The 25,162-nt window shown below is 40.4% G+C and overlaps 1 protein-coding gene across 1 annotated transcript in view; it reads right to left on the reverse strand.

Moving 5' to 3' along the window:
• SPIRE1 (spire type actin nucleation factor 1) overlaps window positions 1-25,162 on the reverse strand; it is a gene marked incomplete at its 5' end in the record, with an annotated part of 127,940 nt that overhangs the window by 50,814 nt on the left and 51,964 nt on the right. The window contains one exon of the mRNA XM_084260577.1: window positions 16,781-17,017. Coding sequence (XP_084116703.1) covers window positions 16,781-17,017 — 237 coding nt within the window. The remainder of the gene's footprint in view (window positions 1-16,780; window positions 17,018-25,162) is intronic.

Consider the following 25,162-nt stretch of genomic DNA (forward strand, 5'->3'; position numbering starts at 1 on the left):
AAAGCAATAAAGCTATTTTCATCCCTCAAATACATCCCCCACATACAGCTGTTTACGGAATACGAGTTAGGTGTACTGTTACACTGTCTTTACACAGCGGACCAACAACATCCTGCTTCTCAAACAGGCTTGTTTTAAAAGAGCTAATTAAGTGGAAACCAATTCTGCATTCTCTCTTGGTTTCAGACTGTGCTCTGTTGTTTCTTACCAGAATAATGGAAGAATTAATAATATAAATATGAAGTAATCTGAATGCTAAGTCTCATTCTTTGACTATTCAGTAGAACATCAATAGGATTATTCATGAGCAAAGGCAAAATCCTACAATTTATAATTTTCCCATTCTTTTACATTAAATGTCAACCCCTGCATCATATAGCAAAACTACTAGTTAGCCTGTCAGCAGCAACTGTTTTCCAAAGCTCTCTGCTTCACAGCAAGGCAGAAGCTCTGTGTACATTCAGCAGTTCTCATCTGTGCCACTCAGGCACCTGCACTTCGTGCTGGAGCAGCAGCGTGAAGGACAGGACAGAGGCATCTGGGTACGAAAATGAGCTTCAGAAGCAGAGCAGAGGCGGAGATGGGGAAACACGATAAAACTGGGTAATCAAAGGAGAAGGGGAGTGGCTGTACATATTCACAGGGCTACCTGTTTAGTTGTTTAGCTAACAGCCCGTTAAGCTGTGGAACCACTCTTACTAAATAACTTTGGCTGAAAAAACTAATAGCACAGAGTTGCACCCCTGTAATGCAGTTTTGTATGGGTGTCTGCCACGCTTCTCCAGCCTTCCTTAGGGCTGAGGGTGCCTCCTTACTGCAGAAAAAGAGAGGAGAGTTGTTTTTTGACCAGGATGCTTGGCACATACAGCAGAGAATGAGCCCAGGATAGATGATTTGCTTCCACTCTCCCCAAGCCTCCATATAAGCATATAAAGCAGCAATTACGCTCAGGGTACTGCTTGGAAAAAACAAACAAACAAAGGACACCCACCCCCCATTCAAAAAAACCACACACCCAAACAGGGAATCTCTGGAAGAACAGGAGGAAATAATGAAATTTTCAAACAGAATAAAAAAGTATTATGAAAAGGCAACAGAAGGTGGTAGGGAATGACTTCAAATCACAATCCAAATCTCACTGACACACATAGGAAAAAGAGAGGAGAATAATGCAGAAGAGAGGTTGCTCCTGTATCAAATTTTCAGTAAAGCCTGTCAATCTCATTACTAAACAGTTCAGATGCTTGCATACTTACTAAAGGAGTAAGGCAGTTTTATTCATGAGCCACTTAAAATCCAATTAAAATATATCAACTAAAATAAAAGCATGCACTTTCTTTGGCAGCAATTTACATTTCATGTACAGACCTTTCAATGTATGTGTGTGGGAAGCTTGTTTGTTTTTATGTAAAGCACTGAAACTTCTCTCAGTAGGCATAATAATAATTTGCTTTCATGTTTTGTCCTGAAGCATGACTTTTTATTCCTATCCAAAAAAACAGATTTCCAGCTGCATAACCAAACAAACTGCATTACCAACCATAACAAGCTTTTAAACTTCACTCCCAGTGAATAAATACAGCAACTTCTAACCAGTCTCATGTTGTTTTCACTACACCTCAGCATATGGAAACCTGTTCTATGCCTTCATGCAGGCCATAATTCCTGATTTGTATTACCTTTGTCAGGGAAATCAGGTCCTGAAACTCTGAATGGAAAAGGCCTAGAGAAAAATTCTTCCTCCTCTTTTTGCAGGCAAGTATGCTTTTTTTCTCCTTAAAATTTACAGCCATCAAATTGACATTGCAGTTGTCTAATAAAACTTATCAGTTACATAAAAGTCTATACTTTAAACATATGTCAAAGTATGAAAAAAATTATTTAACTCTAGTCAACTGATTAATCGATTAAAAAGAAAATATTGTAATTCCAATTCAAATACATATCCTCACTTACTCAAGCAGAACAGACATCTAATAAATCAGAACTTAAAAGGTGTGATTTTATCCTGAATTCACTCTCTCTCAAGCAGTGGACCCCTTTTTTTGTCCTTCTCCTGTAGGCACACTCTGTCTCTCGTATGGGAATTATTAGGAATTGAATTACCTAGAGTCAATGGTTTTGACACAGGCCCTGAATATAGGTGGGATTAACCACCGGTAGGGACTGCAGATGGTGTTTACGCTGCCCTGACTTGAGGGCAGGACAGCTGTACTGCTTCGCTTCAGCTCCACGCCTTTCTCGGCGACACCAGCGGCAGGAGTGCACCCACCACTCTGTCAAGCCACTTCATACATTCCAAACTGCCCCGAGTCTACACCGTGGGGACCTGTAACTGCAGTAGGGGCCACGTCACAGTAGCTGCACGACAGTCCACGCTGCATGTATTCCTTTCACCCTTGCCACACTAGGAATTGCTATTTCTGTCTTGCCAATGGAGATCTGAGGCTAACGCAAAGCTCACTGTGCTGGTCAGGAATCTTTTCTGACTGGCTTTGTTGGCCCATTTTCACTCCTACTTACTTGCTAAATAGATTTTAGTATCCATATGAAAATTCAGAATGGACAACTATAGAGAATTATTATACATCTTGTAGTAATTGGTGATTTTTCTGAAATCTTAGATCCTGAACTTGTAGGAACGCATACAAAATATAATCTTCAATCTAGTTAAGATATTGTGGAAATTCTAGTACAGTCTAAAGGCTGACCTCTTGCCCCAATCTTAAAATACAGTAGTTTTATTAATATGACTCCTTGGAGGGGATAGGAAGGAGCCCTTGTCTCTACCAAGGATGAACAACACAGACTTCAATACAAGACGAGAACCTAAAGATACAGAGCAAGAGAAAACCTATCAAGCTAAATTTAGAAACATTTCTTCTTCCCCAGGGTTTGGCTGTTCTTTCTAACAGTTATCTTGCTCCTTTCAAAATATGCCACTTGTAGAAGGAGGCAATCTCAGATTGCAAAAAAAAAGCAGTTTGTCATATTTTCAGAAAAAGCTACTTGCACTTTCAAATGCTGAGCAGACACATTCTTTGTCAAATGGAATTCCTCTGCACACTCAAAAAAGAAATCCATAGTTTCAAGTATTTGAGTCTTCCCAACTCTTATTACTTTGCTTTTAATTATGACAAAATAATTTTGCATTTAAGGTTATGTCAACCACATGAGATAAGTCTCACCATTCTTACCTAAGAAGAAGCCTTGTAGAAAAAGCATGTTCTGCAGTGAAAGGGACACGTTCTTGACACAGAGAACAGTTAAGAGAACAAAACCACCCCACAAATAAAAACCAGCAATATAAAACCACAGACCACAACCTGGCTACCAGCTGCCTCTTCATCAAAATCTTGTTATATGGAGGGAAAAAGAGAAAATGGAGGGAGGCAAATCACTTTCCTACTTTTGCAGTCGACTGATGCATGAGTGCTTTGTTTTCAAACACAGCTCTTAAAATAATTAAACTATTCCGTGCCAAGTGTTCTAAGGACCTGCACCACAGGTAATTATTTACCCGTTCTCAGTTACGTATCATGAAAGATATATCTCTGCAAGTCAGGCAGGAACTCCCAGCTCAGTTCAGCAACTTCAAAGCTGCCTTTAAAACCCCTGGCACTTGCAGAGGCACCTACTACACGCCTGTTGAAATAGATGCCTTTTCATGATACGTTTACCAATGCTTTCCAAAGACAAAATATAAAAGGAATTAAATCTCTGGGAGGTAATGAATACTGTAGTAACCTCAGTCCATGGAGAGTAAGGTTATCAAAAGGGTGATCATGGTAGAGCACTCTCTTGCGTGTAGTCAAAGGCCAATTGTTACTCCTGAGTTACTCTTTTCTGTACCAGCATTTTTCATGATAAAGCCACTTTCGAGGGCTGAAACTCAGGGCAGTTACTTTTAAAATTAAGAGCAAAGTACAGATAACTAGAAATGTAAACACAAATTATTTCAAACACTGCTGCCTTCAGGAAGATTGAAGTCAGCTCTGTATAGAAAAACTTGATGGCGATGGGTAAAGGGGCAAATCTAAGACACTGGCAAAGTGCCACAAGTAGTCTGCTGACAGCTCTGAACTGAATTTAGGATGTACTATCACATCTACAAAGAGTATGGTGTAAAACCAGTGAGTGTTAAAGTTTACAGCTTGTTCTGCCAGTAATGACAGCTGAAAACATCACTCTCCTGTCAAAGAGCCCCAAACTGTTTCTTTAGAAACATTTTAGAAAAGTCCTTTAGGACTTTTCTCCAGCGTCCTTAAGCATACATCAGGATTCTATGAGAAAGATGACTTCAAGTGGAAGCTGGGGAAGACAGGAAAGGCTGGGGGGGGCTTAGTTCCGTCAAACTCTGCATGACACTAGCAGGGAACTGCCAAGAAACCACTCTGCTTGCAATGTCTTCATTAAAAGGCCAAGATAGCTGCCAAATTAACCTCAAAGAGAGGTTATCTTCATCTGTCAGAGTGGTAAAGAAAATTATTAATCATTTCATTGTGGCAGGCATGTAAGACAATAGAGGTTATTGGGGGGGTTGGCCTAGTTATCTCACCAGTTATCTCACCTCAGCACTTCACTGACATGCACCCTAGCAGAAGTAATGCCCGTTGGGAGATTACAAACCTCTTGAGTTTCATCTTTATAGCAGAAAGTGTCCTGGATGTGGCAGTGACACCAGTTTTACCTGCTCGTTTGACCCTAGAGCCAGGCAGAGGGCAGATGGGTGCCATGCATCCTATGGCCACCAGGAGAGCACCTAGAAGGAGTGGGCATATCCCCTCTCTGCCTCTCCTTCAGATGCTTGTGACAAAAAGTGGGTCCAGGCAGGAAAGAAAAACCAACCCATAGTATTCAGAGGTCTGTTTTCTGCAACTATTTTGAAGTTTGGGTTCTGTAAAGGTTTCCTGTAAGGACAGATTTCACCACTTGTGCTGGAAAGTCCCCGGCAAAGTGCCTTGGCTCCCAACACAGTAAGCACCGTTTCCAGGACAAGAAACGGCAATGAAGGCCCTCCTTTGCTCACTAGCACACTGAAGCCTGAAGAGGCCTGACATCACCCTTTTAAAACCATCACAGTGGTTACTTTCAAAGTAAAGCAGACCGCGTGTTGACCTGCAATTACACTGCCCGGAATGAAAAATCAGGACAACTGTTTAAGACACCAAATGACATCACTCTAATTAATGAAACCTGTCTATCAACATAATTCACTTAAACACCCGTCACGTTCAAAGCTGCTTTAAAATTACCTTAAAGGGATTTACACAAACTGTCCCCAGCTTTCTTATCAAGCTGAGGCACGGGAATCCCTTCACTTTCTGTATAGGTTTATAAGAAATTAAATGCAAACACTAAGGGCAAAACTAACTTACTGAATATTTTTATTTCCAAACATGTGTGTTGTCTGGAAAATATATTTCATATGTTTATACCTCTGAGCTACCCAAAATATTTTTATGGTGAGATGATTCCTCTGTCTGGACATGAAAAGATGTATTACATCTTGCTGACTGATAGTTTCCCAAACTTATTAATTAATAATACATGCTGCCACCAAAGTAAAAGGTTTTTTTAAAAAGTAAACCATATAATTCGTTTTCTTCCCCCAATGCCACCATATTTTCAAACATCACCTTATAAACTTTCAATTGTAAAAAGTGGATAGAGAAGATATTTTAAATCTACCTGTGCAAGTGTTTGTAAATGTACAAATTACATATATGCGGGCTTGTTAGACACATTGCAATGTAGTGGACTGATTGACAGTTCAATGACCTGTTCATAAAGAGACTTGGCTTTTACTTTAGAAGAGTCATGTTACAACCTCATCTAAAACAAGTCTTGGTCTTAGTCCTCACCTTAAGAACTATTGACCTGCTGTAAAGGCAAAGCAAATACAACCATTAGGACTTTCTTGTCCCAAGTCCAAGCTTGCTTTGTCCAAAGAGAAATGCAAGGAAAACCCCACAGACCTCTCTTTTGGCTTGAATCAAAGTACATTGTTCTTCCTTTCCATCATGAACTCAGTAACAATAAAACAACTAGTTTTTCTAGCATTTAAAATCAAGTTTCTAGCCTCTTTCTCAAACATGCAAACACATAAATAACAATAAAACAACGGCATTTGTTCTCTCCTCAGGGCAAAGGTCAAAAAAGCTCCTCTGTTTTCCATCTAACCAGGCTTCCAAAAAAGTCTTCCTAGTGCTTTCTTTACAGGCTTTACATAAAGCAAAGTCAGAGTAGCATATGAAGCATTGCCCCCCACGTGCAGCTGGTTTCCTTGAGCATGATCCTTTGGCTCCCTGCCCTTGCCAATCTTTCAGCTAAAGCTTCTTTATAGGATTTAGTTTGGGTCTCCATACAAGGAGTGGGCATGGTTCATCCAGTTGGCTTCGCCTCTCCAAACAAAATCCCTGATTTCCCATGCCTGCTGTCTTTCTAATAGCTTCCAGGCTAGCCTACACCTTCCCTTCAACAAATGCTCTGCCAGACGTATAGAATCATAAAATGCTTTGGGTTAGAACCCATATAGTTCCAACTCCCCCTGCCATAGGCAGGGACTCCTTCACTAGGATCAGGTTGCCCAAAGCCCCATCCAACCTGGCCTTAAACACTTCCAGGGATGGGGCTTCCACAACCTCTCTGGGCAACCTGTTCCAGTGCCTCACCACCCTCATAGTAAAGAATTTCTTCCTAATGTCTAACCTAAACCTACCCTCTTTCAGCTTGAAGACATTGCCCCTTGTTCTATCACAGCACTCCCTGGTGAACAGTCCCTCTCCCACTTTCCTGTAGGACCCCTTTAGGTATTGGTAGGACGCAATTAGGTTTCCCTGGAGCCTTCTCTTCTCCAAGCTGGACAAGCCCAACTCTCTCAGCCTGTCTTCACAGGAGAGGTGGTCCGGCCCCCTGATCATCTTTGTGGCCCTCCTCTGGACTCACTCCAACAGCTCCAAGTCTTTCCTATACCAGGGACGCCAGAACTTAGTGGATTCAAGAAGTTTATATCTTGGGACCATTTTCTTCAGTTTCACGGGTTACTGTAAGTAATTAGGAGGGCTGCTACATTAAAATGTTCAAAGAATTCTCCACAACCAGGCACAAAAGACTCATCTGCACAGATGTACAAGCTTTGGGATGGTATGGCCCAAGCAATTCAGTAAGGCGAAGCTAGAACTACCTGAAAATACACTAAGGCCATTGCCCAGAAGAATACTGCTCTTCCCATTGTGGTATTTCATTAAAATTTCTTGCAAATCAATCATTTAAAATACATTCAACATTCAGGGCCACACATCCCGTGGACAATAGCCTTTTGAATGCTAATCCCTCAGACTGCTTCTGTTACAATACTATTTAAGGACAATGCAACTACATATTTTAAACAAAAACCTGCTGTAAGAATCATTTCATTACGAAAAGCAAAACATTTCTTGTCCTCAGACCAATCTTTAGGATAAATACAATATTCTGACTTTTAGATTCAGGTCTTAAGGGGACAGCAGAATCTATTATATGCTGTTTATTTATTTGTATCAAATGGCCACCTCTCACCTCAATATTTTTCTAAAATACGGCATGCAACAGCACACCAAGCAAAGAGGAGCAGAAAACAGCATCATGGGAACACAGTAATTAAGAGCACATTAAAAAAAGATCACACAGTTAAAAAAAAGAGATTATTATTTTGTAAAATTAGTGATACTTTTAAGTCAATTCAAACAACTTTCCTCCAAATGCTTCATTTCTTTTAATACTGTTACCGGCACTGAAATAAATGCACAAAAAGAAACTTTGCCTCAAGCCCAAGGCTCCCTTTTGAATAATTCAAAAGCGAGATCAGAGTGGTTTAATTAAAGGGCCCTTCCTCTGTTTCTTTACTTTTCCCATGTTGCTGTTACAGTACAATGTGCCTCTACAAGGAATTAAGCAATTCTGTAGCATCTATGCTGCTTCCATTTTCTTTGGCAATGCAATTCTATCGCCCTTAAAGTGACTTGGAACTAGCAATACTGACAACTGAAACACACGTAGTTTTTGCACAACTGCTATCAGCCAGAACAACTTCAGAGCATCCTCAAATCCATTCATTTGTGTCCTAGCAAGAAATAGAAAGGGCAAAGTTTCCATATCTGGTTTTCCTCTTCACCCCTCTCCTGAATGGGGTGTTGGATTGTGAGGCTCTAACACATGACAAAAATGAGAGACTCCAAAGTTTGTAGCAGACAAGTGCTTGGAGACTCTGCTGTTGGACCTTACTTTTCAGCCTGGAAGGGTTAACATATTTTCCTCCAGCTAAATCATTTGGCCTAATTAAGAAGTTCTCCCCTACACCATAAATCTTGCTTCTTTTGAGCCTGTGGAACATTCTAGCTCTAAGAACACCTGTACTGCCCAGAATCCCAAGGTTGGAAAAGACCTTTAAGATCATCGAGTCCAACCGTTCCAATCCTATGCTAAACCATATCCCTAAGTACCTCATCTACCCTTTGTTTTAAACACATCCAGGGAAGGTCACTCAACCCCCTCCCTGGGCAGCCTGTTCCAGGCCCTGACAACTCTTTCAGTGAATTTGTTTTTCTAATATCTAATCTGAACCCATTTCAAACAAGAGCTATATATGCTCAACTCAGAACTGCAGAAATAAGTTTGAATGTCATCTGTGAGGGCTGCTACTGGGAACCTTTGACACACAACTCTATAATAGAGAATACTGTACAGTAATTTTGCATGTCACTGTTCATTCACTTGTCTACAAGACATATGACATTCATAATGTAACTAATACAAGCAGTACTGATAAGGTCCATGGGATATTCCCTCTGGGATGTTGGCATTATATGGAAATCAAAGAACACTTGTGCCTTGCAGATGTGATAGATGGTGACATGTGAATCTGTATAAAATGGCCTGCATTTTTAAAGTAGCAAAGGAGTCAGCAGAGCTAAAAGCTATCTTTAACACCATGAGCATGCAAAGTCTTACATGGACGGAAACAAGATTCTAGCATGACAAACCTTTGCCAAACCCTAACATAAGACAAGCTGATGCCCTGGCTAATTTTTCTGATTTTTCCTTTAGCAGGCTGTCAGGGAACCCAAAAAATCCACCATGGCCTTCTGTGCCCTTCGCAGTTTTAACATCTGGAGAGAGGAGGTGGTTGTGAGTAGGAGAGATTCTAGGGCAGAGCCCTTCAGCTTTGGACAGGTCATTCTGCATTGCCTGGCTCAGTGCTGGAGTTAATCTGTAGGGCAGAGAAAATACAGTCCACTTTTGTAACAGACATGCCATTCTTTTACTTTGTTATGGCTCACTATAGCATGACTGTGTTAATTGACCAACCATTAACCTGATTTCCAGTCATTAGTTAGAATTTCAAATTAATCTAATCAAACAGAATGTACCTTGTGAAAGTAAACACTCATTGATCTACTTTAGTCTCCAGGGTCTGTTTTAGGTAGCACAGGCTAACACAGGTTCTTTGATACTTCAGATCAAACCTTATACTCAGAGGTGTTATTTCTAACAGGTTGCCTCACACATTTTAGACATTTTTATTTATAAAATGGAAAAGCAGAGCTCTGTCATGACAAATCCTGCACTTTATGCACAGTGGGACACCATTACCACTAAATAATCCTTCCACCTCCACTAAAAACTGGTACTTTATATTTTACCCATGCATAAACTATTTACAATAATTGCAGCATAAAATGAGATGTGAAGAAAGTCTCTGCCTTATTCTGGTTTTTTTTAGATGCATAAAGGTCACACACAACTTTCATGTGTATTCTAACCTCCCCAGATGTAAAAATAATCTGAACACCCAATCTGTTTTCTGGTTTTGGTGGACAACTCCTTGGATTCCTCAGATTATTTTAGACCTTAGACAGGTTATACTAGTATAATTATGTGACTTTTGGGTATAGGACTTTTCAAATGCTGTAGAAGCATTACTGTGAGCCATAATGGGAAGGCAAAAATCACTGCAGAAAAGGGGATTTGATTTTGTCTCCTATTCTGAAATAGGACGCTCCAATCCACCTGAACCCACATCAACAGAAAGGATGTTTCCACTGTTCTGAATGTGAGTAATTAAGGTGGGGAAAGGGGAAGCCTTTTTTTTTTTTTAATGGAAAGACCAAAGTCATGAGGAACAGCCTCTTCCTAAGTACATTTGGTATAATGCAGTTCTATGCAAAACCTCTCACAATAAATGCTGTGAGCAGTACAAAATTACTTCTGCCTCTACTTACCTTTCACTTGCAGAGTTCCCAGTTGTCAAAAATCCACTTGCTCTGCAGTGGTCTATAAAGCCCTTCATTGCAAAACCCTGTTATTGTTGTTAAATCATTTTATTTTAAAAGCAATGACAGGGTGATGTAGTGTTCATACATTATGAAGACTCAAATGTGAAGAGAGACACTTCTGATTTATTTTGCAAAGCCTGTTCTCAGCTCCCCAGGCCAGCCCAGTACCAGAGCTTCAAACAGTGGCTCCTTTCATGACTCAGCCAGCAGCACAGTTTACTCGGCCAGCCCTTCAGTTGTGCCTGCACAAATGATCGAGGGATCTTGTAGCCAAACAGATGAAGGAACTGATGGAGTTAAAAAAAAAACCAAAACCAACAACAACAACAAAAAAAAGTCTTTTGGGATGCTTTGAGTAAATATAGGTGACATGGATCCCAGCCAAGGTGACAGCACAGACAGAAGAAACACACTGTGGTTTGAATGAATAACCATGATGTACAAGGCTTGCTTGGGCAAGAGAAAAATAACAGGGTTACTGCATTTCTAAGACAACGCCAAGTTAGCTCAAAGAATGGTGAAGGAATAAGAAAATGCCCATGGATGTGTCCCATTCAGCCAAGATCTATATACTCCTTTCTTGGCAATTGCTTCTCTGGGACCTTCACAATGTCTGTGGTCTGTCTGAAGGCACAAGGTAGTTGATACAAGCAAGAGTACTCTCAGTCAGCAGGCTTTGGGAGGGCAGGAGCTGAAAAGGGCATGTTTTTAAGCCCTTGAGCACAGGATATGAACCCTGATTCTAATGACTTCACCACTGAACTCAGAGGTCCTGCTTCTGTTAACGGATAACAGAGAGAAAGAGTGGCCAGGGTGTGTGCCAACACAAGCCGTCTTCCTGCTCAGACTAGGACCATGAAGTTCCATCTCTGGAGGCCTAAATTCCCCAGAAGCATCTACCTGGGGGTGACCTGTCAGAGCAGTATGATATGAGAATGTGTTAACAACATCATTGTGGGAGATCTCTGGGTTTCCTTCTAGCTTACAGTCCTCAAAGAATTAAACTGCAAAAAGGAATCACTAAAGGAGAACCTCCCCATCTCCTAACTTAAGATGTACAAAGACTAGACAGCTGTACTTTCAGGGACCTGAACAGCTGGGACAGGAGGTATGCCAATATTACAAAAGGGGTCTCAGACACCAGGTCTGTGTGGACAACCAAAGATCCACAGGTGATTCATTTCTTGTCAAGCTAGAAAATCAAGCTCAAGTACTGTGACAACAAAAGTGAAGAGAACCGAGGACTTCCAACCCACTGTAATTTTGATTCCCCCCCTCCGTGAATATGTGGACACACAGATCACCCTCTTCTAAAAGAGGATCCACCTAGAGCAAGACTAGCATGTGAAATTTGAGTACACTGTGAAGAGGACTCATGAGAAGAGAGCTGACTGTCTGCTGTCTTTTTGGAGCATGATGATTTTCACAAATGCCCAATGTTGTTGCATTACTTTTTAACATAAAACGAACTGACAACATCTGGAGCATTGGTTACCATCTCTGTATTGTTCCAAAATCTTTACCAACTTCAGCGTTACAGGGTAAGCTGCTAGTTGCTTGTTTTGAAATGAAGCACAAATACTGTTCTGCAGGCTCACACAGAAATGCTGAAGCCAGCTCAGCCTTAAGCAGAATTACACTCAGCAAAGCCCGCATCTCACAAATTTTAAACCTCATGAACTAGGCAAAATTATGGCCCTTTGAATTCCAGTACCATGAACTCTTAAACTGTCTGTCAAAAACAAATGCCCAGGCTTGTTTTTAACTGCATGTTCTAGTTCTTTTCTAGTTCTTTTCTGACAGGTTCCCATATTATAAGGAGTTATATGGAGTCATACCATCTATACAGTAATAATGTATGTCCTCAAGCTCCGACGGGAGCCTCCAAAATACTTAGATCTAAACGTTGATCTTCTTGTCCCACCTGTAATTGCACAGGGACAGGACATATTCTTCTTTTCCTCTGTAATTCTACACATGCCATAGATGGTTGTTCTGTACTACCATCAGAGTACTCAATACACAAGCAGATCAATATCACTGAAAGAAGTCAGTCATATCCTTGAACTACGTATGAGTCACCCAGGCTTCTCATTTTTGAGACCAACGCAATGATTGAAGAACAATGAAACAACCTGAAACGTGGAGGGACATATGTGGTGTAACAGAAACAATTTAATCTTCTTCTCTGCTTACAAGCAAAGCACAAACATGAATTTCTATCAATAGAAATACTGCAAACTAGATTTGTTTACATTTGTTATAGTGAGATAACACAATACCGCATATGCTGCTCTGAAAATAATTTTCATACAAATTAAAAGGTCAGCATGGAGATTTCCTAAGTACAAGTTTTGGTTACTGTGGAACCTAGGTCACTAATTCATCTCTGTGAAGCAGTAGCTGCATGACAGATAATTTTTGGTCAGAATTAACATCATTATTACTCAACTGCTTAAAAGTAGTAAGTCAGGTAAAGCCTTGAACCAGGGAGCCATCCACATATATCTGTCCACACCAGTATCCACACCAGTATCCATCCACATATATATCTGTCCCTGATACCATAAGGTGTGGCCTAACTACAGAAAACATTCCTCCTAAAGTTGAGTTAACTTTTGGGACAAAAGGTGAACGTAAGTAAGAGCAAGATACTGGTTCAGGAAGAATACTGCCTCTTTATGTATCTTCTATGAGACCTGCAGGAAGAGGTATCAGAGGCAGTGACAAAGTTTAGTGCTGTGATTTGCAGATACTACTGAAAACACCTCTGCTCTGAGGAAGAGCTAGGGTAAAGTCTAGTACTGGCATCAGCGATCTGGCTACGATGACGTTCAAAGCAGAAAGAAATGACAGGGCTAGGACAGCAGTTCAGCCCAGCAAATACCAGCACAGAATAAAACCTGCTATCAAAGGGTTAGGTGGCTTTATTTACATCTGGAATTAGAAGAGGGCGCTGGCCTAGAATAAAGGGTAATACTGGAATTGGGTTTAGGGTTGGGGCTCAGGCTAGCAGATATTGATAAACTGCAGTTTAGAAAGCGCCTCCAGGTTCACATGAAAAGCGGAGCTGGCTCAAACCATCTGACTGCAGAGATCTGTGTGATAAGGAGTGAGATAACATTACAATTAGGAGTGGAATTAGTGTTTAAACATACTCTGGAAGAGGTTGATAAACTGCATCATCTCGTTTCAGTATTAGGAAGGGCCACACACCGTGATAAAGGTGCCACATGACAGGATTTCACATACTTAGCAAGCCCAACACCACCCAGCATGCTGGGCTGACTCTGACCGGATCCTCTGGTGACCCAAGGCTCCCCAAGCCATACACATGCTGTTGATGTGCTCCCGACCCCTCATGATTACTGTGTCCACGTCTGTCCTCATACATGGGCACAGCGCAACGAGCCCTCCTGCCATGTACAGATTTCCTGTAACACATGCACCCTGTGTGCACAGGAGCAGGGAAAAGGGTCCCAAAAAAGGAAAGCATCTGTCTGAAAACATTCAGTCTTTGCTGTGTCTGTTGCCCTTTCATTTGCAGGATGGCTGCTGTAACCGAAATACATCAAAGACGGAAAACGTTAAGGATCTGGCAACTAGTGTCTCCTCTCTTTATAGATGCATTTTTTTAAAGCAGTGGATCAAGTCTGGGCAGCAGGTTGATCCTGCCAAGGAAATCAAAAGCCAAATAAGCCAAATATACCAAGAAGCAGCACAAAAGCTTGTCTGTGTCATCTCCAAACAGGAACTTTGCCAATGATGATCTTGGCGGTACTATTTAGCACTTACCCTCTTCCCAATTCTTGGGAATAGGTGTCCACCACATCACTCAACATTTTCCAGGTTAAGGGAGGGTTCGGGATTGACCATGACTACTTCACATTACAGAAAAAAAACTGACACATACCTATGCCTGCATCTAAGCCCACCAACATCACTGATTAAAGGTGAAAAATTCAACCTTAGTGGCAGACAGGTCTTGGACCTGACAATGACACTTTCTGAAGAAGGACAAAACTTGTTATCACATTTCAAGGACAAAATCATGTCCACACAGGAGACTACATAGTTAAAAATCTTAAAAATCAATGTAAGTAGCACACAGTCCATCTCTACCATTCTCCAAGCTTGCAATTTAGAGAACGCAGAGTAGGCAAGAACGACAGTTGCTCAATTCAACAAGCAAATCTGCTTCAGCATTCACTGCAGACTTGCAGAGGAGAAAGCTTCACGGTGATTCTTGCCAAGAGGGAATTACAATAATTGAGCCTCATGGTCACAAGACCACACAGTACTGTTGGGAAATGGTCACTGGGTAAATAAGGGTGTAGCCCTGCAACATAGTTTACCAGTGGTAGGGGAAAGAACCCCCCCTCAAAAAAAAAGAAAAAACCCAAAAAAGAAGGAAAAACCACACACAGAATATGGTTTTAGCCCTGAAAGGATATAAAGTCAAGAAAAAAGGATCTTACAAATCCTCACTGATGTAAAAACTGTGCAGGGTGATGCTGCCATTCTAGTGCCATCAATGCAGTAACAATGCAGAGTTGGGAATAAAGGCAAGCTGCAGAGTTAAGCCTGTAGCAAATAATTTAGGCAAAAGGAACAACAGCAAAACAAGAGAACTCTGAAGGATGGAAAAGTTAGGATGATGTAGAAGTGACAGATGACCTTGAGTTTACTATGGCTAAGCCACAAAAGTGGTACCTTTCCAGAACGATCAATAATTAATAGAAAAAGGTGATACAAGTCAGATGTTGATTTTACAACACATAAGTAGGCCGATACCTCAGACTAGCAGAGACACCTGAACACAGCAGAACTGGAAAGATGCCATTTAGCACCCTTAATGGTTGAAACCCAACCAAACTTCTTCTCATCCCATTTGTATTTCAGGGATGTGTACCACTGTAACTGGAAGAGTTCAGAGTTTGCCCAAGTTACCTCTTCTTGTCTGCAGAAAGCAAGTGAAGAACTTGCCAAGTAATCACTTGTACAAATCAATGCCTTCAGCCCTGTGCATACAAATGTCTCTTCTGCCTCTGCACTAAGTGAAACTCCTGCTAACGATTCAGCTTTGATTGTCCCACTAATTCACAGCATTTTTGCCAAACTAGCCTCTATCCTCTACGTATCACCTCGCATTAGGAGCGGCTCCAACAGGGGCTTAGCAGGGTGCTGCTGGCCACCTCTAGGGAGGGTGTCTGGGTGACGGGAGCTGCAAAGGGAGGAGAGAGCAAAGCAACCTTTGCTCCTGCCCGCAGGGAGGGCACTGACTCAGCATGGCTGGGAGCACCAGGGGCTTGAAGGGGAGAGAGCTTATCCAGCCAGGCCCTTCCCATCACAGGGGAAGGAAAGGCCTTTTCATTAATTTCTCCCTCTGACCCCTGCTTCTCTGAGGGAGGAAGGAAAAAACGAAGGCGTTACGCATTTAGCGTTATTTCTTATGCAAGGAGGATACAAAGGCATCTCAGACAAAAGTGACTCCCATTCCAGTCTCCTAAGAGCTTCACACTTTACTGTCAACCCATCAGAAGAGGCAGGTTTTACTGGGGTCTTGTTTCTGTGTGCTAATGTGTCCTGATGTGCTATGTGGGACATTCTAGCCTCAGCTTCCACCGCTACATTCTCAAATTCTGTAACACACCAAGCTCCTCCTGGTCCTTAGGTATGATTTCCATTCACAAAGCAGCAATCTAGAGGGTTCAATACTGTGGTACAAGTTAACACGCAGTTTTCCAACCTATATTAAACTCATATTATTCATGAAATAACTCAGTTACACACATTTTGTCCATACTTAGTAATAGCCTTTGTCTCTACTAAGATTTCACTGGGCTCTAAAATTTGTACTCAAGCCTGTAGAAAATAGAGGATTAATACTTTGAAATGACAGTTCACAGTAGCCCAGATAACATTAAAGAACCTGCTGCAATTAAGATTCATAAGTTCTATTTCCAAATCTCAGAACTCAGGTCAAGAACAGCAATGACTGTCAGTGAAATACTGTATCCTGAGTCACTCTGTACAAATAAGCTACTCCTTTAAGAGCACTCCTCTGCTTCAGTAGAGGAAGGTGGCAAAGGAACAAACTGATAAGCAATAATTAAAAATTAATACTGTGCTAATGAAAAAGTGAATTAATTGAAACAGCCCATGAAGTAGCCAAGTGGATGCAAAGCAATTCAACAGGAAGGCTGGCTGCCCAGTGCATGGGTCAAATCAGAATGTGGTCTTGATGGCAAATCCAGTGATAAAGTTGATCATGGATGTTTTTCTTGCTTATTCCCATACATGAAATATTACTGCTTGTCCCTTTTGAAAGCAAGCCTCACAGAACAACCAGGGAAATCAGAAAATTACAAAGCCTGTATCACACTAGACATTAACACAGAAAAGAGTTGATTTTCTGATTGAAAAAAAAAATGAAGTACCATATAAACTGCCCAGTACTGTACCTTCATGACATCTTTATAGGTATGAATGGCCTCAACTTCCTCTTTGTCATCACCACCATCATCTTCCACTCCTTCATCCAGAGCATCATATCCTTCATCCCTACTCCCATCTGTTTCTGTAGTATTAGTCATGTGGTCAATAAGCTGCTCCAGTGGAGGACTTAATTCTCGCTCTTCGTTGTCCTTCAAACCATAGTCCAGGGCTTTATAGATAATAATCCCCAGTGATTCAATAACCTGTAAAAGTAAACAAGAAATATTTATTAATGCCATTTACGTGAATGAATAGCTCGGTCTAGGAACACCCTTTTCTGGTGTTTGCACAACAAACTTAGCAACTGAGAGGGCAATAAATATCACAATTGAAGATTGAATTGAAGATTGAATTGAATGATCCTCAGTAATGCAGCACAGAGGATACAAATGCTGGTTGTACCACATGCCTAACACTTTCTTATTTCATAGTTTGAAATAAAACTTCATCATTTGAAAATCCACAATCAAACAGGACACTTTGTACTTTATTTTCTCCTTTTCCTTCTCATATGAGAAACCTAAAAGTAACATCACTCTAGACTTTGCAAGACTGAATTAAACACATATGACCTTGGAGTAGGGGTTGGGGGTGTTAGGTGGGAATAAATTTAAAGAAGAAATGAACTAACATGAGATGTCTCCATCCTCCCATAAATTAAGGACACTTGGAAACTGCCCTTCAGTTTCTGCATCTCTTCATTGACCTGAGAGGTAGCCAGAAACTGCTGCTGACTTCCCAATAGTAACTCACAGAGCACCAGGGTATCAGCACACAGTAACTCCTTTCCTGTTGCAAAGCCAGTGGAGGTACACATATGCTACTCAACCAACCAACAACAGGATTTCATAGCAATGAGACAGTGCCTAAATTTTTTAGGTACATCTTGAGGCTTTTGAGGTACTACTTGAGGCTTCTTTATTGTGCTGTCAAGAGCAAAGCAAACAGATGACCTCTTTGCAAGCTAGCAAAAAATCATCATATACATCCCAAAATGCTAAGGGCACATCTTCTTTCTTGGCATCAACTGTTTTCCTTACAAGCAATATTGAAGCTTCTAGCCTTTTAAAGATGTAAAGAGATGGCACCTCAGACTGAGAAGTTTGGAAATGGGTATTAATGGAGGGGGGGAAGAAAAATGGGATCGCAAAGAGTAAACCACAAGAAGGCAATGTCAGTGCTGCGAGATCCTTGCCTGACAACACAGTATTACATGTAATCTCTGATCTTGTGTGTTGTGATGGCTAGCATGTCACACAAATGAGCACATTCCAGTGGAGGAGTAATTGGCACTTCAGCAACTTTAATAACAGAAGCATTTCTAAACATACCAAACCTTGTCATCAAATGCCATTTTCTCTCATCTGGCTTCCAGATGGGTAAATAGGACAACACAAAAGGATTCTTACAACATTAAATTTTACTCTAGCAGCTTACTTATTTCAGCACAGCAGAGTATTTTTTGTCTGAGAGGCTGGAGGTTAGCAAAGACTTAAGATGATATCCTATTAGTTTATCTAGGCAGACAATTTAATGAACTAGCTGTAGTCTGACAGCTTTACACTTGCATACTTCGTTCCTCTGTTGAGGTTACTTTACAGTACAAACTCACTTTGCAAGGCAGTGGCCAATAAACAAACAAACATTTAAAAAAAAACATAAAAAACACCCTTTTATAATTTCCAATAATTTTCATAACTTGAGTCAATATAAATAATTTTCCTATGCTGTTCTCTAGAAATGTGTTTATACATGTCTGGAAAATATTCTTAAAATGCAGTTTAGAAAAGTGATTAGGTAAATTAATGAAGAAAAAATTGTCTGAATTTATTTAGTTCAAAGGACATCTTCTGACTTGGGAAAATGGTAGTGAGACAGCAAAGTATAGCAGGAAAGCATCACTGCCCTCTTGCTCAGTCCTCATATCCTTCCCCAGACTTCTGCCATGACCTATTTCGGAGTCAGGGCACTGTACCATATAGAGCTTAAAAACAGCTGCAACAGACGAAACTTATGCTAGCAGCATGCCTGGCTTGCTTCTTAGAGAAGGTATTTTGTAATAACTGTCTTGTAAAACTTGCATTGTTATTAAAAAAAAAAAAGTGTGAAAATTTCCCAAACTAAAATATATTCTAATGGTAGGCATCTCTGTTTCCTGTAACTCTAGTTCCGAGTACAATCTCAACACATAACCCTTCAGCAACTGAAGGGGAACAAATAATACCAAATTAATTCCAATTTGAAGTAGACCTAAATGATGTACAATCAAATAATTACTTTGATATTTTAAACTCTTGGGAGTAAACACAGTGTAAGTGATTTCTAACTTTAATAAATACTAGATTTGCAAGAGCTTAGCATACATGAGGAGGACTGAAATGTCCAGAATAGATGCAAAGAAAAATAGTGTCTTGTTCCATGCGGTGATGGCTGCTGAAGACAGCTTCTGGATTTTGCTACACCCACAGTTAAAAAACAAACCATAAACCACAGAAAGGGGGGGTTATAAATAAAGTGTGCTCTCTGCTTCCTTCTGTTTGGGAAGAGGATTAAGGCATTCGAAAGCTCCGTGTCTAAAACTGGATGACAGCTGCTGCTGCCTTTGATGTACCAGCAGTGGGGCTCTCGCAGTGCAGTGATACGGTTCGTGCATTTTTATTTGCTATGAGCAGATTTCCTAATACATGCAAAGCTGACACAACACGAAAGCCTGCAGCAGCACCAGTGCAGACCTATATTCCAGTCTCTCAGCTCCTTATTTAGGAGTCACGATCAAAACTGTATTAACTCAGCGCCTGTCAGTATTACAGATTCTTCTTACTGAAAGACAAGGCAGCAAATATCTCACCCAAGACCCTTCGCTTTTCGACTTGCCTGAACTGAAAACATCCAGCACTTTGAGTAACACTGGTTTACCCAGGATCTCGTAAAACCACACAAGTGCCATTTGAATATCAGACAAAACCAAAAGTCATGCAATCATAAAAACAATTCTTCACCTGGACAAAACTACTCATGCCACTTCACACACACAAACCTTCTATGTCTATATAACTGGAAACAATACACACGGTTAGACAGCCAGTTCTTGCCACTTAAACGCATGAGTGCTGTCATTCTGCCTGTAATACAAATCAAATAAAACAAAAGAGGAAAAGCTTTTCACAGCTGAATGGATGAATTGATAACATGCGGGTTTTTGAGTTGGATAATCAAGGACTATCACTTTCTTCCTTTTTTTTTTAAAGCATCGATTGTTTACCAAGAAGTCACTGGCTCTAAACTGCAGAGTTTGATAAGTTGCCACAAAATAAATACTTCTGGCACCTAACAAGTGACAAGCACTGGTACAGTTTTCTATTATATCTGTGAAAACAGAGGTATAGTAGGAAAAGCAAGTCTAAGAAGGGACTTAGCAAGGCTCATTTAAACCATGGAGTTATATATGCACACGCCAAAACAACTGTATGACATTTGAGTAAGTGTCAGCACTAATAATAAATTATGCTGCTCAATTAAAAAAAAATCAAGTTCTGAACCGTAAGTTTTAGAACATTATTTGTTCCTAAGTGATCTGCATTTTGGCAAAGGACCTGATTTTTGCAAATCAATCAGCACTAAGTAGCTTAAGAAATAAACAAGGAAGTCTGCATTATTATCCTCTACACCTTCTCACCAAGTTCTTTTCAAAGTCATGGCTTCGGACCAAAAAGAAGAAAAAAAAAGTTCCCACAGACTGAACGTGCACTCTGTTGTGCTTAAATCATTAGTGAGAGGGGAATTTTGTCTCACCGTGTGTATTCTTTCAGTTCCTACACCAGTCTGGACTCGTATTACACCGTTCTTTTACAACAAGTTGCGATAAAGTTGCTGGAACACTTTGACTTCAAACGTGCTGTAAAAACAATATCCTGACTCCCCTTTCACACACGAGGCAAAAGCAAACCCCAAACCATTCACAGATCATTTTCACACACAAACACCTTGTGGAACTTTCCATTCCATGTACCTTCCTCCAACACATTAAGGTACGCCTCTAGGAAAGGAGTTCATTAGGGTTTTGTGTCTTTTATATGACATGAATCGTGTTCTTCCAATGAATGCTGCAGATTTCACATCCTCAGAAACCCCAAACGTACAGCCCTTGTACAGGAACCAAACATGTCTGAGACGGGCAAAAGTTTTGAGTGAAATTACTGTACTTCGCTTTTTAAAATATATATATATATGTATATTTCAGGGAAGAATCCTTTTTTCCCCCCTCAACACACACACACACATATACATATATCCTTCTGACTCCTGCTGAGGCACAGATGAGAACAGGCAGAATCTGCATGCCATTCCCCCCACTCACCGCACACACAATAGGGCACTGTCTGAGCTTTCATCCCTTTCCTAGGCTTGCCTCAATTTTTAAACAAAGCAACAAAGCCTAAGGACAGGCTTGTACTTAGAGCAGCAAAGGGCTTTTTTTCAGCTCAAATGCCTGTCCCTCCCTAAAGATCTCCCTTCCTCCAAAAGCCACCACAAGTTTTGTATCCCTACATTGGGATTAAAGACGCCACACAGCTCCAGACCTTAAGGTGAGTCAACTAACTTTGAACTCTCCCACAGGGACCTCAGATATGGCAGCCAGTCGCAGCATTATTTGCCTCACTACCACTCCATCTTTTATGAATTCTAATAGATTTTTTTTTTAAATGACAAATTTACTCTACAGTTAGTATTTTTAGGTGCTCCCATTTCTTACCAGCAGATCTCCAACACACTTTACAAAGGAGAATTACAGTAGGAGTGCTGTGAGCTGGGAGCTGGCATTAGCCATGGCACTCCTTAGGGCAGAGCTCCTCTCCACCACCAACTCTGCCCCCACCCTGGTAATAGGCACCACTTAGTCAATTTGCAAAGTCTAACCTGTCCTACTGCTGACTCTAAATTAGGAGCCCCATGCTGTGCTTCTGGAATCAACACATGGCATAAACATATCCACAGACATCCCTAAAGTCAAGAATTAGGTATCTTAAATTTTCTCTGATGCATTAGAAGACACAAAAACATGCACAAGTTTTTGTTATAAAATTCTCTAATGCCATCCAAAACACAGGCATGTTAAAATGTAATGTTCCTCTCTAGATGACAGATGGAGCAAGCTATCGCCCTGGTTAGCATTTCCATTTGTAACAAATTGATCTGCTGGCTTCTTCAATATCCAATTGAAAAATCCCACACTTTTTTAATAAGGGTGAACAAATACCAGAGTTAGGATACTTTGGTTATTTACCTCATCCTTAGGCACCCTAAGAGTACCTCAGGGAAGAGTATAAATAGGTTGTTCCAAGAGATGCACTGCTCTGCCACTGCATACCTCGGGTGTACGATGTAGTTTTCACCACAGCATTCCCCAGTGAAAACAGGCTAGCATTACCCGGGTTTTAATAGCTGGGGACACTGCTATATTTAAATACGACCTTCACTAAATTAGAGCAACTTGCAACAGACTTTCAAATGAGAACAGTGAAAAAACTTCCAAGTGATTCCAGGTAAGCAGCAAGGATTCAGAGTGTTTCTAATGAATCAGATAAATCACTCATTTCCAAAGAATACATAGATATAAAATAAAGGCTTATTTAACTACTGAGTGATGTTGGTTTGCTACTGAAATAACAAGATCCTACTTTCTGCACCATAATGAGCCTTGCTACTTAAGACAAAGCAGTACCAAAAGCAAAGCACAAAACCCCCACAAAACCAGAGTCTGTTGGGTCTAATAGAAAAGATATGAAAGGAAATTAAATACACCCTTTTAACAAAATTCAGTCTGGTTTAGATACATTCAAGAGTTACGAAAAATTCTCTACTGTATTCATCTTTTCCAACATGATATTATATCCATGAGTCTTTGAACGCATTAGGTAGAGAGACCTACTTACTGAATTCTTTTTATTATGCAGGTATACATTAGAGAGATTCAGTGGCAGAACTCCTGATCAAAGACATGGAACAAGCCTAAAACATACAAAGGGGATTTGTTTTGGGTTTTGTTTTGTTCCCTCCAAAGTAAATATGTAAAAATTTAGGCAGTTAAATGCGTTAGACTTAGTTGCCTCTAATAAGGTAGCAGTAATTTAACTGTAAGTTTATTAAGGCTCAAGTGTAATAAAACTCTCCAACTTATTCAAAGGTTCTAATAATTATGAACGTGTTTTTGGTTGTCCAAGTTTCATTATAGGTATTATCCAAGGAGAACTATCGTTTATTAGCATAAATGAAAGCAGAATTTATTCCACTCTATCAGTCTCAGCTTACATTTTATCTGCTGCATTAAAACACTGAAACAACCCCCTTATTTTTCTTCTAGTTTTTGTTCATACATTATAATCCCCAAGATTAAGACAAATCATTACTGCTGTATTAAGGAATTTATCCAAACTGAAGGAATTTCACCAAAGTGACAGTTCATCCCCAGAGAAAACCAAAATGAAATCCCATCATTTAACTGTAGAGGCTTCAGTAATAGCTGCAGCTTCAGTAAAAGAATTAGGTTCAATAACTGAGTAACACCGACGGCAAAAGTCGTTTGAAAGTTCTTAAATTAACCTCTATTCATATAATGGTTTTAAATACAGGCCATGTTATCCTGATCCCATTTAGGTAAATGGCAGAGATGGCATCACATTAATTATTGTAAGCTTGGAATATATTTGAAGAAACAAACAGACAGAATGGGTATGTTGTTCCATTTCCCTACTGTAGGCTTAAAACTATCTGAACATTGTCTTAAAATATCACACCTATATAGGATTTTAGGCACAGTATCTTGTCTTGATTTTAAGAAACATTTTATCACAGTCTGTAAAGATAATCTGCACCAAAACTTAATTCAAAATCTTGTCAGCTTTGAAATTAAGTACATCAAAATTAAGTTCATGAAGGACCCAGTGACTATGGAAATGTTATTATGAAACATAAAGAGAATTTTTCCTTCTTTCTTAAAGACACAAAAGCAGCCCATGTCACAAACTTGCATCTTACACATGATTTTTTCTTTTTTTAAGCAAACTCCCAATGCAGTATTAATTTGATAAATCAACAGGTAGTATTACTACATCAGAATCATTTAATACTATACCTCTCCAACGAGATCTATTACTCTTTCCACCACACGTAACCCTTCAGTATTGCTGTCTTTACACACTGATGTTTTAGTTGCTGTGGACCAGGGCTTACACCAAGTCAAAGACTTTTCAGATTCTCATACTGCCCTGCCAGCAAGGAGGCTGGGGGTGCACAAGAAGCTGGAAGAGGACACAGTCAGGACAAGTGACATGTCTACACCTCATGCTCAGTACATAAACTTGGGGCAAAGCTGGCCGGGGGGCCACTGCTCGGGAACTGTCTGGGCATCGGTCAGTGGGTGGTGAGCAACTGCATCGCACACCACTTGTTTTGTTTACTCTTTATTGTTGCTGTCATGAACCCTTCTTTTTCTGTCCTTTTAAACTATCTTTGTCTCAACCCAGGAATTCTTCCTGTGATTCTCTCTCCCATCCCACTGTGAGGAGTGAGCAAAGGGCTGCGTGGCCTTTAGCTGCCCGATGGGCTAAACCACAACAACTTCTATACAGAGATTTATACAGAAACAGAGAGCAATCAGCTGAACTCCCTGAGCAAGCCAACAGAAGAACCAGGGACTCTAGTTGACTACCAAAACCGTAACAGGGCCACAGAAACCCCAATGGGGTCAAATTGTGTAAGAGACAGAAATTGCCATATCAGCCTTTTGCATAAAGCTTTATCTTGCTTACGTGAGAGTATCAGGTTAACTTCAGCAGCAGATTTTGTAGTGAGTGAGAGAAGTGACCAGCTCAAGGAAAACTGGTATAAAGGAGAGTGAAACTAGTTCAGTGGCTCTGATCCTGAGAATTCGTGTGTGACTGGTTTAAATTTGGCTGATATTGCATACCTGCCTATGGTCTGTCAGACAAGCTATAGAAGAAAGAGAATAATATGCTTACAGTAGCTTTGGTTCAGTTCAATTTATGGTACTCATGAAGCAATGCAAAATCAATGCCACTTTTATTCAAAATACCTACACAGTTCAGCTAATCTACTCAAAAAGTCAGTTAACTTCTCTGCCTTCCCACACAGATCTCATGTAAGCCACTAGAGTTGCCTGCTACAGGCTTGGCCCCCATTTAATTAATGCAAAAATTTAAGTGAGTAAACACCTGCTGCAACGTAAGCCACTTCTTCTGTGAGTCAAGAACTCTCTCACACCTATTTTTCCTAAAATTAACAACTATAAAAGCCAAGCAAACAAAACACCTGTGCAATGAAAGCTATTG

The sequence above is a fragment of the Gallinula chloropus genome (assembly GCF_964237585.1).
Source record: "Gallinula chloropus genome assembly, chromosome: 2".
Classification (NCBI taxonomy): Eukaryota; Metazoa; Chordata; class Aves; order Gruiformes; family Rallidae; genus Gallinula; species Gallinula chloropus.